General features: G+C 39.5%; 1 protein-coding gene across 7 annotated transcripts in view; it reads right to left on the bottom strand.

Annotated features, from left to right (window-relative positions):
- Positions 1–620: 620 nt before the first annotated feature.
- The window catches only part of arhgap24 (Rho GTPase activating protein 24), a 68,468-nt gene continuing 55,879 nt past the window's right edge, over positions 621–13,209 (bottom strand). For all 7 annotated transcript variants that reach the window (XM_032568971.1, XM_032568970.1, XM_032568973.1 and 4 more), the window contains 6 exons: positions 8,280–8,487; positions 6,362–6,494; positions 4,705–4,778; positions 4,498–4,619; positions 3,250–4,420; positions 621–3,049 (listed from right to left, as the gene is read on the bottom strand). In XM_032568971.1, coding sequence (XP_032424862.1) covers positions 2,785–3,049; positions 3,250–4,420; positions 4,498–4,619; positions 4,705–4,778; positions 6,362–6,494; positions 8,280–8,487 — 1,973 coding nt within the window. In that variant the 3' untranslated portion in view covers positions 621–2,784. The remainder of the gene's footprint in view (positions 3,050–3,249; positions 4,421–4,497; positions 4,620–4,704; positions 4,779–6,361; positions 6,495–8,279; positions 8,488–13,209) is intronic.

Raw genomic sequence — 13,209 nt, 5'->3', positions numbered from 1 at the left:
TTTCAACACGGGCAACTCTTCAGGGACATAATTATTGGAATGAGAATGCTAAATAGTTTTCAGTATTAATGTTTAATTAATTAAATTCAGTATACTTATGTAGAAAACTCTGCAGTATGGATCTGCGTATACATGCTGTATTAAAAAATCAAGAGGTGATAACAGCAGTAGCACCTTTAGTGATGTCATCTGGGAGAGAATCACAGCTAGACAGTTAAGCTCTGAGTCATTAAAAAAGTAGGTAAAAATAATACTTTAGTATTGGTGGTTAGTTTATATGTAATAAATATGCTCCCTGTGTTGCTTGATTAATAGTTCTGTAAATAGCTAATGTCCTGTTTTGTTTTATTGGCAAAGTTACATCAAAATAATAATGTGTGCACTGCATATTTATTTTGACATTTCTGCCCTTGTAACACACCCCCATTTTTCAAATTTTACTCCTGTCTTTATGACTCAAACAACTTTAAACATAAAGATAAGCTATAGCACAGAACATGTGAATCTGTTTTATAATCAACATAATAGCCAAGTAACCCCCAACTCTGACTCTCCTAGTTATATACTACACAAAAAGTCCGCATTTATTCTCTGAAAAACACCCAGAAGTGACACAAGACTCACAGGAAATGCATTTTTATTTATAATGTCATGTTTTTTCAAGGTTCTTTTGAACATCAAGTATCACGTCTTGCATGAGTTTCAGTATCCGCCTTCACCTTAGTCCATTATCTGCTCTTTGCGTGGAATTCACAGAGTGAGGTGGCACCGTCAGCTGGGCTAAAGCCTATTATTTCCCGGTGAAGAGTGTGAAGAGAGAAGTTTAGAGTCACCTCTCTTTATTTGGTTGTCCAGGGACTTTCTTTCTCCGTGCACACATTCCAGATGTCCTGCAATGACCAGCAGCAGGTTTAAAATGGGGAACAATCTCTGGTGGAGAAGCGTTAAGCGTGTTCATGACTCATACGACCGGACTTGTACCCATTAGCAAATCCACACCGTGTGTAGACGTTTGGTTTGAAGCTACAGACATACACTTGGTGAATAGAAAAGTCACTTGACGCATATTAAGTTATTGTACACAAACCCTCATGAACCTCATGCACCTTCATGCGTTCGTCATCTGCCAGTAGATCTAACAGACGGGATTTAATGTCATTGGTGCTGACAAAATTCTTGCTGTAGTCAGATTTTTCTTTCACAGTTAAAAACAGCTGTGTTGGTAATTATCCAGATGCACTTGTTCTATAGGTTAGAATAAAAACCATCTGATGGGTGTTTATATACAATCATCTTTTACAATTAACATTTTATTCAATCGGAGTTTAAATTTGAATTTCCACAAGAATTTGCTACATATCTCTTGAAGTGGAAAGGTATATTTTCTCCTCAAATTTTGTATTCTGGACAAATATTTGTTGCCTAAATCTCTGACAATGCCAGTGAGATGTTTGCACTCATTACGGGCATACATCTTATATTAAATGCGGGCCCTAATGATATTTTTACAGTGTTCTGTCACAAAGGTGGAATGATTATCTAGCAAGAAACTCTACTAGTGGATGTACAACTCTTAATTTATTGTGACTTTCCTTCACACTATGTCAGCATTATACATAAAAGCTTCGAAATATACCGTCCACTATAAGCAACCACTGTAAGCAAGTTGAACATGGAGCATCGTTTTATGTCCATCAGCATGATTTTGGCTTTGACAGAAGCTTGTTTTCTACAGAAAAATGTTAAAAGTTTTAACATTTACTGAGGTTTGTTGGATAATCGTTCCACCATGAGGAAGGATTAATTCAAATCCACCAATTAAAGCCCAAAATGAACATGCCATGCCTAGTCAACGATGAGTGTACGTAAACTTCTAACTGGCATTGTATGCAACTGACCAATTGTGCCAGGCTTAAATTGCAATTTTAAAGCTACAAAACCTCCATTTGAACTGCTACCATGCCATTTAAACAACAATCAAAACCACAGTGCAGACTAACAAGTAGTGTGTTCAACATCTAAAAAATATTTACAGAAAGGTTCTATTTTTTTTTGGTCATGAGTAAATATAACTACACAGAAGTACAAGCAAATACACAATATACTCACCAGTTTAACATGGTTTGCAGATTGACTGACAGAACATTCAGTACCAACTGGTGGAGACTGGACAAACATAGAAGTGCAAGGACAAAAACAATCCTGATATAAAACATATCACCATGACGACTTTGCTTAAATATCTTGAACATTTAAGTGACAGATTCAGTTACAAACATTTGCCTGCAGTCGTCTGCATCGTTTCCCCCTATGTACATGAGCCCACACAGAATGACACAATAGGGCAATTAGAAATTAATAAAATTGGTGAGAAGTATCACTTGACTATTTTTAGGTCCAAGGTTGAGGATATTATTATTTTTTTCCATGTTTTTTCACATTTTACATTCCCCACATAAAATGTACAGTTTACTGACACACTGATGAAGCTTTTCTTTATTCCACTTCCCAGTGTGAGTGAGCACCGCTGCAGTTTCTGAGAAGGATAGAAAGTGTCCATGAGGTGTTTAAATAATGCTATGTACAAATATAATGTAAGCCTGACATCACTCCAGGTGATGACTGTATTTACACAAGTATCCCTTTTTTAGCTGTATACGTTTATTTAATATATATATTTTATATAAAACAGGCCCAGATTTCCTCCAGTCAGCACCTAATCCTGTCTCAAGTCCCATCAGCATTCACATCCATGAAATGGATAAATGAACCACAGTGTGCCGTTCACTGTATCCAGATGGCGTTGTTTCGGTCCGGTCGGCGGGGTTCTGTGGCTGTGCTGTTGCCAGTCGCCGTGAGGTCGCTGAACGTGGAGAAAAACTGCTCCATCTCTTTCTGCAGCATCTGGTTTCGCCGCTCAGCATCCTCCTTGGCCCGTTCAGCGTTACGCAGCTTGATTTCCACCATGGTGTACTTCTTCCTCTCTTGGTCCAGCTCCTCGTGTAGGCCCACCATCTCCGTCTCCAGCTCCAGGTTGCGCTGCTCCAAGCTGGAAAACAAAACAAACAAAAAAAAAAAACATGAGGAGAAATTATAGTTGGACAATTTATCAACAAACCACCTCAGCACAGAACAATTTGTGGAAAAAGAAAGCGATCTACAACTTATTATTCTATTATTCTTCATGAAATTAATTATCTATAAATCAGGGCACTAATGGAAGAAAACTGTTAGAAATGGAATCTGCACCTTTTTATCCTGGCCTCATACTCTGTCTTCTGTTTGTGCATCTCCTGTTTCAGACTCGCCACCAGACTGTGCAGAGCACTGTGGTTCCCAGGTCCATTCCCAGTGGTGAAACCTTCACTGGTATCACTGCTGCTGGTGCCGCGACTGCTCCCTCCTGCTCCATCTCCGTTCCCTTCCCTGCTGCTGTTCCTCCCACCACCTCCTGTTTCTCCGCCCGTCTGCGGAGGCGCTCCCTCCTGAGCTGGTCCATCCAGGTCTTCGTATTGTCCGCTGTAGAAGTCCTGCTCGGGGCAGGTGGTGGTGGAGGAGCGGCAGGAGGTGGAGTTGTCAGGGAGGGAGATTTCACAGGAGGACGTGGACCAGGTGGCGCTGTCCACGCTCTGCTTGTCCTCACAGCTGGTGTTCAGACACATGCTGGTGATCTGGTTCTGCAGGTTCTGATGGTTCAGTTGGACGTTGTCGTACGTGGACAGGCGGTTCTGATTGGTTGTTTGATCCCCGCTGTTGGAGACGTCACGCGTCTTGTTCTCCCGAAGTGCAACACAGCTGTTTTGTACCCAAAGACCATTGCGGCTGGTTGGACCTCCTGTGATCATATCAGACCCTGACATCCCCAGTCGAAAAGCACTTGTCCCATTCGCAGCAGGACTGCCTCCACTTGTCACACCGCTGGTGCCCATTTTTGTGCCCGGACCTTTAAGCGCCCCACTTCGACGCATGGGCAAACTACAACCTCCGGTCAGATTCTGGGTCTTATCGAAATCTGCTGGGGGCGAGGAGCTGAAGGAACCATTAGTAACAATGCCACTACCTTTACTGAAAGCTGGGTTCTTCTTCACCATCAGGGGCGGACTACGGGTCATTTCAAAGCGTCCTGTGATAACTGTCCTCGGGCTCGCCGATCGTGGCGAGCCGGTGTTGTCTACTTGTTGGCGGTGCGACTGAGACTCGGTGTCCCAAACACACTGCCGCATCAGCTGCGTGTTGTTGTTCTCTGTATTCTGAGACAGGGCGCTGACAGCCGAGGTAGTTGTGGGGACTTGTCCCTTCAGCGGTTCAATGTTGTTGTTGTTAGCGAGTTCAAGTGCTGTCGGCTCGTCTTCATCTCTGGGGAACAGCACGTCATGGTGGCCAATCAAAACAGCCATAAGCTGCTGGACCAGGACAGTTCCTGGAAAAAAATGGGATCATAAATCATTATATAAAGGAAACACCGTAACAGACCGTTTGGATGTTCTTAACACCGACCTTCCATGATTGTTACCGGATCCTCAATCGTTGGCCTTAAGATATTTGGTCCAAAGACCGTCGCCAAGTTCTGAACACTCATCTTATTCACTCCTGAGTATGACTGAACTTCATCAAGAAATCTATGAAAAACATAAATATAGATATACAGACTTTTACCTGATAACCACTTCCAGTGGCTTAAATTTCATCTATTGTAACACATACCTGCAGATGTACTTGAGGAGGTTATAGTTTACTGGAGGTAGACTTTCCACAAGCCTTTTCAGTTCCTTCATACCCTGCAGGTTAGTGAAATTTTTCAAGTGAAAACCTTAAAATTCCCAAACCACAACTCTATATAAAACAAACAAAAAAAATAGAAAAAAAAACTGTATGTGAAATGTAATTTATGATCAAACAGACGTCTCTTACTTAGCTAGTAGATGTGTATACCAAAAGTCTACTAGGTGTAAATATAGCAAAATATGATTTAACAAAGCATTGACTCAGGTTGGTTTCCTTCCACAGGATAATGAAGAACTTTTGGTAGTCTGCTGCATACAATCACAAGTGAAGACATTGAAGTTTGTGATTGTATCAGACCCTGACATCCCCAGTCGAAAGGAGGTTTATTTTAAACCTGTTATTACAGATCTTGGTTTTAAGGTGGACAGTGATTTTAAATTGGATAGCCAAATCAGAGCCGTGGTTAAGTCCAGCTTTTATCATTTAAGGCGATTGGCGTCAGTGAAATCTTTTCTTTCCAGGCAGCATTTTGAAACAGTGATCCATGCTTTTATTTCAACTCGATTGGATTACTGTAACGCACTTTATCTGGGAGTTAGTCAGTCGCTGCTCTCACGTCTGCAGCTAGTACAGAATGCTGCTGCACGACTGCTGACAGGAACTCGAAAGAGGGAACACGTGACCCCTGTCCTGGCCTCACTTCACTGGCTGCCGGTATATTTTAGGATTCATTTTAAAATTCTTATGTTTGTTTTTAAATCACTACATAATCTTGTCTCGGCTTACCTCTCTGAGCTTCTTCACCCATACATACCTTATCGGTCTCTTAGGTCCGCAGATCAGCTGCTTTTGGAGGTACCGAGATCAAGAAGGAAGCTCAGAGGGGACAGGGCTTTCTCTGTCATGGGCCCCAAATTATGGAACAACTTGCCTTTGCAGGTCAGGGAGGCCCCTTCACTGTCCACTTTTAAAGCTCATCTTAAAACCCATCTATTTTATTTGGCTTTCAACTCTAGTGGGATCTAGTTTTAAATTGTATGTTTTTTGTTTTTAAACTGTAAGTTTTTATTTTATGCTTTTTTATTGTTATGTTGTGTTTTGATGTACAGCACTTTGTATCAGCTGTGGTTGTTTTAAAGTGCTTTATAAATAAAGTTGGTATGGTATGGTATTGTAACACCGCAGAAAGTGAAAACATTCAAGGAGTACGTTTGAAGTATATGTAGAACTTTTCCCCAGTTTATCGCTTTTTAACTTTAACGTCAGGAGAGCGCTAAAAAATGAGGGAAGCTGTTCAGGATATGTTTTCGGGATTTGCAAACAACACCGTAGCCAAAAATGTTGACTTGTTTATAACAAACTGTTTTGAACAGCAGAGAACATCTGGTACAAAGTGTGTTTAACAATGCAAGAGAAACCCTGTTTATGTGGCCCACAACAGGAAAAGTCCACCACTGCGTGAGGCAGAGCGGTGCATGGACTGTGGTGGAAATAAATCAGCTTTAACGGGACAAAAGTGAGGATTTTCAGAGCTAACTTTATACCAGTCACCTACCTTATGATTGGACACAGGGATTAAGTCTGTGACAAGAAATTTACAAGGAAGAAAAAAAAAGCATAATTTTTCATTTCCTACCATTTCATCATCTTTACCGAGGAGTTTGGCTTTGGCCAGGAACTCTTCATATTTCTGGAAGGGGATGACAGGCTCGGGTAGTTCTCTGAGGTACAGCTTCAGTAGAGACGCTACTGTATGCACATCTGTGTTACTGTAGACAGATAAGGTGGTGACAACAAGCAAGACGGTGATAACACTGAAACTATGATAAGGCCTATGTGGTATTATGTTTCTAAACAGAAGTAGCGGTTTAAAAAGATGTAAGATGCTTTTCAGAGTTGAACACCACATCAACATGTTTCTGTTTAATACAAGCATTAAATCCACAACAAGAAGGCACAGATAAATAATTTGCTAAAATGTTTTTGCTTATTGTGTCAAACCCAGACTTTTGGTGATGGTTTTTAATGAATTATATTTCCATATCAGTCTGCTTTTAGCAAATAGCTTAGCACTAAAGTTTTATATAATTTTATATGAAAAATGGATGCTAATGCCTACTGTGCTACAGTTTCTAAAGATTTGTTTGAAGTATATGACACAGTGGATCATGATACTTATGTCAAAGGCTTTTAGTCAGAACCAGTTGGTACTTTTTTTATCCATATATTTTTTGGATTCCAATTAGCATTGTTCAATGTTAATGACCCCTTTTGAGGTAGATCTTATTATAGTATTATTGGTGAGTCTCTCCATCTCTATGTTGTTAAATGCAGTTGCTTACTGTCACTCAATCACTGTTTCCCAGGTGTTGCAGGTCACATTTGAGATTATTCAAGGGTTTGTTGTAAATTGCTGCAGTGTCGACATAAGACACAGTCACTGATCTTATGTGGATTCATAAGACCAGTATCTTCTTACCATGTTAATGTGTGCCAACTATTATTCATGTATGTGTTCCTATTTGCTCACTTTGCACATTTTAGACTCTGTTTACCATGGACCACAGAGATTTATCACAAGTTGTTTAAATCTTATACTCAGCAATGCACTTTGTACTCTTTGGCTGCCTGGCATTTAACATCTACACATAAAATGGCACACTAGCATAATTCATTTGAGCATCAATAGTTGGCTTTGTTTTGATGTGTCTGTCCTAAATGTCACTAAAACAGAGCAACTACAACCTCTAAATTATATTTAGTGTCCCTTTAGTGCAGAACTTGAAATAAAAGCATAAAGAACATGAAGCTGCGAAGCTTGAAAAAGGACTTTAAACTATTCTTGTTTTTATTTCCCCTTATATTTAACATTTTATTTAATTTGCTCGATTCGCCAATGGACTATTGCAACATTTAAGCAAAAAAACTGTAAGATGTATTTTTCTTGAAATTGAAATACCATACAGTTTTAGTGTAACATTCAATATGCTAATTTTCAAATGATTAAAAAGCAAAGCATGAATCGGGAACACATGCAAGAACCCTACGTTTTACCATAGGGAAAAAGGAAACGAGAAAAGGATTTGAGAGGAGAAATGAGGCCTGCATTGGCAAGCTTAGATGATCTTACAAAAGAAAAGGATTTGGGTTTAGAGATGATAACGATCCAACAGGGGACAGGTGGCGAGACCAGCAGGGGTTAGAGAGGCTAACCAGGGAAGAGATGGATGGAGTCATTGCCACTGAAATGCAACAAAGGATTTTACACGAAAGGTGCTTTAGCCACCACCCTGAAAGATGCATGGATGATTATCAGGTTAGAGAAAATGAATTTGCATATTATCATCAGGCATATTTAAGTGTGCTTGTTTTATAGTTATTACACTAAGGAGGACTATGCTAGCAAGTGCATTTTATTAGACCACTTCTCTTTAGCATAAATTGACCAGTGCCCTTGCTTTGGATTCAAACCAGGAATATGAATATGCTGTCACAGTGGTGTAGACAAAATGAAAATCTTTGTAAAGTCAGTTGCATTCATGTTCTTCTCTTACCAATCAAACGAGGGCTTCTCCCCGCAGTCGAAGGCATCTTGAAGCTCTTTGACCAGATTGGCCTGACCAGGCAGTCTGAAAAGACCCTCTTCTTGAAGGCCCCACTGGCGAATGAAGTCCACACATTGCTCAACCAGCATCGGAGCAAGTTTGTTCCCAAACCGGCGCTCATACCGCACTGTGTCCTCCAGTTTCTGGCCGAAGATCCCTGGAGAATGTGAAGAAGTAGCCAAGATGTATTTGTTATAATAAATATTTGCTAAATAACAAAACAATTGTGTTTAATATTTATCACTGCCTATCAGTAGTATTTCAAAGGGTTTAGTGGCAAGGTACACCCTGGACAGATTGCTAGTCAATCACAGGGCAACATAAAGACAAATGCAGGTGAAATAACCCGGACCACTCAGGTCTAAGGGTATTTTAGAGAGGGCAAGTGACTTAAAATGTCAAAACAAACTATGAAAAGAACCTAGAGTGGTAAAAGTGAACCCAAGCATACATAGGGAGAATATTCTACAGAATCCAACTGAGACTCAAATGTCACTTAACTTAATCTCACGATACACTAAGTAGATGTTTCACTCATCTCAACGTGCTGGATGCTTGAATTGAATGTGAAACTGATGACGGTGTTATTATTTCAGTTTATGGTCAACAGACCACTTGGTGGTAATCACAGGACAGTGAAATGTCTCTCTGAGATGAGCAATTGATCACTCAATATGGAAAAAATAAATAAATGGGACAGTGACAACATGGCAAGAGTAAGATCTCTTGAGCCTAAAACTCACACACTATTCAGAATGGGGGTGAATCAAAAATCACATACATATTTCAGAGATATGACAGGACTTGATATTTTAGAAACACCCCTTCTTTGTCTTCTAATTAAACCCATTCAACAAGAGTTTTTCAATATGTTATTAGATATGGCAACAACAAAAACTGTGACAGAGCCTTAGGTTTGAAACCCTAACCTTGGGGTTATACTTCTTGCCATTTTGGTCAAACGGGTTTATGTTGATCTGATGAGAATAAAGTGTTAATCCAAAATGATACTGGGTAGCCATTGTAAACAACTGCAAGTCTTAGTCAAGCTTCAAGGTGTCCATTTTGGATCAGAGGCTTCTTTCTTTGTGAGAACTCAGTCAGTTTATGGCAATTATAACTCTGCCACTGATGTTCCAGCAGTTTCCAGAACATAGCATGTTGTTTACTGACTTTTTCTAAAGATAGTAACCACTTTCCACCACCGCCGAGGTTAATAGTATGGGTTAGACGAATAAATGAAGTATTGCACAAGGACAATTAATCCAAATATATCTGCAGTCTGGTTTTGGAATGGACAGATCAGGTTTGCGGAATGGTTTTCCAAAAGCCCAAACTAAAGCGTTAATCTAAATTTTTGGACTTTACTTAAAAGTCCCATCTGCCTCGGGAAACCATCTAATTAAAATGAGTGCTACAAATTTAGATAAGAAGAGCTATCAAATATCCAGTCTGAATTATGCCAAAAGCTTGATGATGGCTACAAAATACATGTGTTTTCTTTCCAACTTGCAAACACAATTAAAAAAACAAAACAAACAAAAAAAAAATCAGTCGTACACCTGGACGGATTGAGTCCTACTTTCAGATCAACATCCCTTCCCCTCTGTCTGAGGCAGACTACCATTTGCAGCCATCTCATATAAACACAGCATAGGAGGAGATTAAGGCTGCCACACAAAGAGATTTAGATTTGCATATTTTTTCAGTCTCCAGACGCAGACAGAGGTTACTCACACACATGCAGACACTTGGACGTGGTACGACCAGGCACACTGACCAAATTAGACAAAGCTTATCAAATATACACATGACACATTTTACACCCTAAGCTATACAACTGTAGAATAACTAGACTTAATGGGAATACTTAAAACATATCTTAAGCTCATATTTCCCTTTTGATTTTCCTCTGCATCACAGAGTCATCTATTGCTGTTAGATCCTGCTCTAAACACTTTTTCTCAATATCATGCATGCTATTAAACTCACCTCTCTTAAAAAGTACAGATCCAGTCAGCTTCTTGAAAAAATGCCTATTAATAAATTTATGGTACGACAACACAGAGTTGCAGATCTTCAGGTGCATGCATACCTGCATTTCCCCCAAAAATCCCTCTATGAACTTATGAAAGAAAACTAAAGCAGTGCTGGAAAGCAAAGAATACATCCATTTCCTTTTTCTATCAGACAATAAAACAGTGTGCAGTTATTTTCAAACTGAAAAATGGCTGAAACATACGCTAAAAATATCCTCAAAGAATCACTTCAAGTTGAGTTTCTGCTTTCAAAATAAAAATTAAGCTAATGTCCACCCTGGAAATAAATCATAGATCCTCCCATATCGACAACCACACAAAGGACCAAATGAGAAAAAGGGACTGAAAACAAGATCTTCCCTCCAGACGTTCCAGTCATGAGTGAAGGAATGTTTTCCTGGGTCACATGTAACAGTGTGTGCTGAACAGCTTATGCTTCCGAGTGTGTTTTTCCTGCATGTTTGCTGTTCCTTCTGGACAGGTTGTACTTAAAACGCAGACCTTCGGCACACAGGAGTGACACCTCTAAACAGCCTGCAAGCCCTCGAGGGTTTCCGTCAAACCTCTCAGGCCCTGACAGTCACACAAATGATGCAAGCACCAACACCAATGTTGACCTAAAATGAGTTCTACCAGTTTTTGTATTATTTCTGCAATACTGTTTGCATAAACTAGCCAAATCAGTATTATGTGAATATAAGTTTGAATACTGATAGCAGAGAAAAGAGTTGAAGCGTTTTTTTGCTATATCATATCTACAATAATGTATTCCTAATCATATCTAATAAGAGTGGAAGCTCTTAGGTTTTGTTTCATTTGCATTAAAATTCAAACCTGGGAAAGATGGGAGCATCTCAATACATATTCTCCAATTAGAGGTGGGGAAACTAGCTGGCCTGTTATGTTGAGGGACCAGGATAGCTATTAGGTACACAAGAAATTACAAGCTGCTCTGACATCATTGAAGTTTGATTGTCAATACAGCAACAGAGCTGAAGTGAAAAAATAATACTTTCCCTGACTTAGTGTTTTTTTATTTAAATTTCTTGAACAGCTACAACTCATGAAAAGGTAGGATTTTTACAAGTTGGTGATGAAAACTGAATGCAAACTCAAGCCAAATGCTGCTTAAATAGTACAAAATATATAAAAATGAGAAAATTACAAGTATTGTTGCTCTGTCTCTTCTGAACATTCATCTGCAGGCGTTTAATTAAAGAGTTTTTTTGGAGAGATAAGATAAACTTCATTGTCTCCAAGGGGCAGTTTGTTTCTTAACCAGCAAACAACAAATGCAAAGAAAAATAGGGAGAAACAAAAAAAAAGATAAGTAGAGCTGTCACTCTTGGTTCAGCTACATTAAAACATAGCTTCAGACAAGAGCATCATACATCTCTTCCCAATCTCCTGCAACTGAAAAAAACTCAAAAAAAATATTCCCAAATACAAATCATCAAAAGGTAGTTACCATGAAATAGATCTCCAAGGATCCAGATAGAGAATCCACAGCTGCACATTTTCCCCCAACCACTTCCTTTCTTGTCTCACCGTTGACCGGTACTTAATGCATTTGTCCAGCTGTGAGTACTTTGGGCTCTTTCTCTTTGTCCAGCAGCCTTTGAGCAAACTTTTTCATGAATTTTCAGCAGTCATAATCAGCCTATCAGGGCTCAGTCGTTAACTGCTGCTGCTGCAAAATGGCTAAAGGCCGATGTGCGTAATCTTTCTGTGTATGTCGGGGTGTGTGCACCCATGCATGTGTGTGTGTGAGCGTGCCAGTATGAGGGGGAGCTCGACGAGGCTCAAACATGGAGCCACCTTTCCTGTGGCATCTTTGACAAATGGCTCGTCCTTTTCAAAAGCAGTCAACTGCAATAGACATCAAACTCTCTGCACTGAAAACAGAGGGGCCAACTCCGCCTCATCTATTCTGTTGGTCAATGAAGGCTGCCTGAACTGCCTGTCTGGTTACAAACGCTGCACTTGTGCCCCGCTAATGCACAATCTAGGACAGTGTCTGCCAGGACAGTCAATAACAAACCACGGCGACGCAGCGGGAGACTCGATAATCAGCAGAATAATTCCAACAAAGTCACAGAACAATTACAGCATCAATGGACTGCATCGTTTTTTTTTTTGTTGTTTTTTGTTTTCAGTGACAGGGTTGTGTTGGTTTATTTAACACACATTTGATGAAATTCCATTTAATACTTTGTTTGGTAGAGACTCTGGAAGAAAAAAATAACAAATATGATGGATGATGCTATGATTTCCAACAGGAGTTGCTGCACATTTTCCAGCTCCTGAGACAGGCAAAAATCCTACTCTTTTCCTAGGACGCCCAGCAGCATGTGGACGGACTTTAGCTGCCTCAACACAAAGTAGTTAATTCTTCCTGAACTAAATCCTTAAAAAAAACATAATGCTTAAACCAAATCTTAGAAAAAACATTTTTAATTAATGGGATGTGATAAACAAAAGGTCAAACATTTAACTAAATAACATGACATTTCACCCAATAAATGTTAAGAATTTAGACTTAAATTCAGGTGCGCTTAATAAAAAAATGTCAAATCTAAAACATTCAAAAATACAAAGTAACTGCTAAAAATTATAACAATTTCCCAAACTGTAACAAAATACAGGATTGTTACCAGTAACTACATCTCCAAGAATCCAGATCGAGAAACCGCATATCCCTGCTCCAACACACCTAAATCAAATAGCTGATTTCCCTCATCAGTTTTCAATCATTAAGCTCTGCAGATGTCTGGTAATGAGCCATTCATTTGCTGATTCAGGTGTGTTGGAGAAGGGTCGCATCCAATATTGATGAGTAG

This window comes from Xiphophorus hellerii, chromosome 8 (assembly GCF_003331165.1).
Source record: "Xiphophorus hellerii strain 12219 chromosome 8, Xiphophorus_hellerii-4.1, whole genome shotgun sequence".
Classification (NCBI taxonomy): Eukaryota; Metazoa; Chordata; class Actinopteri; order Cyprinodontiformes; family Poeciliidae; genus Xiphophorus; species Xiphophorus hellerii.
This window is presented reverse-complemented; position numbering and strand designations above follow the sequence as displayed.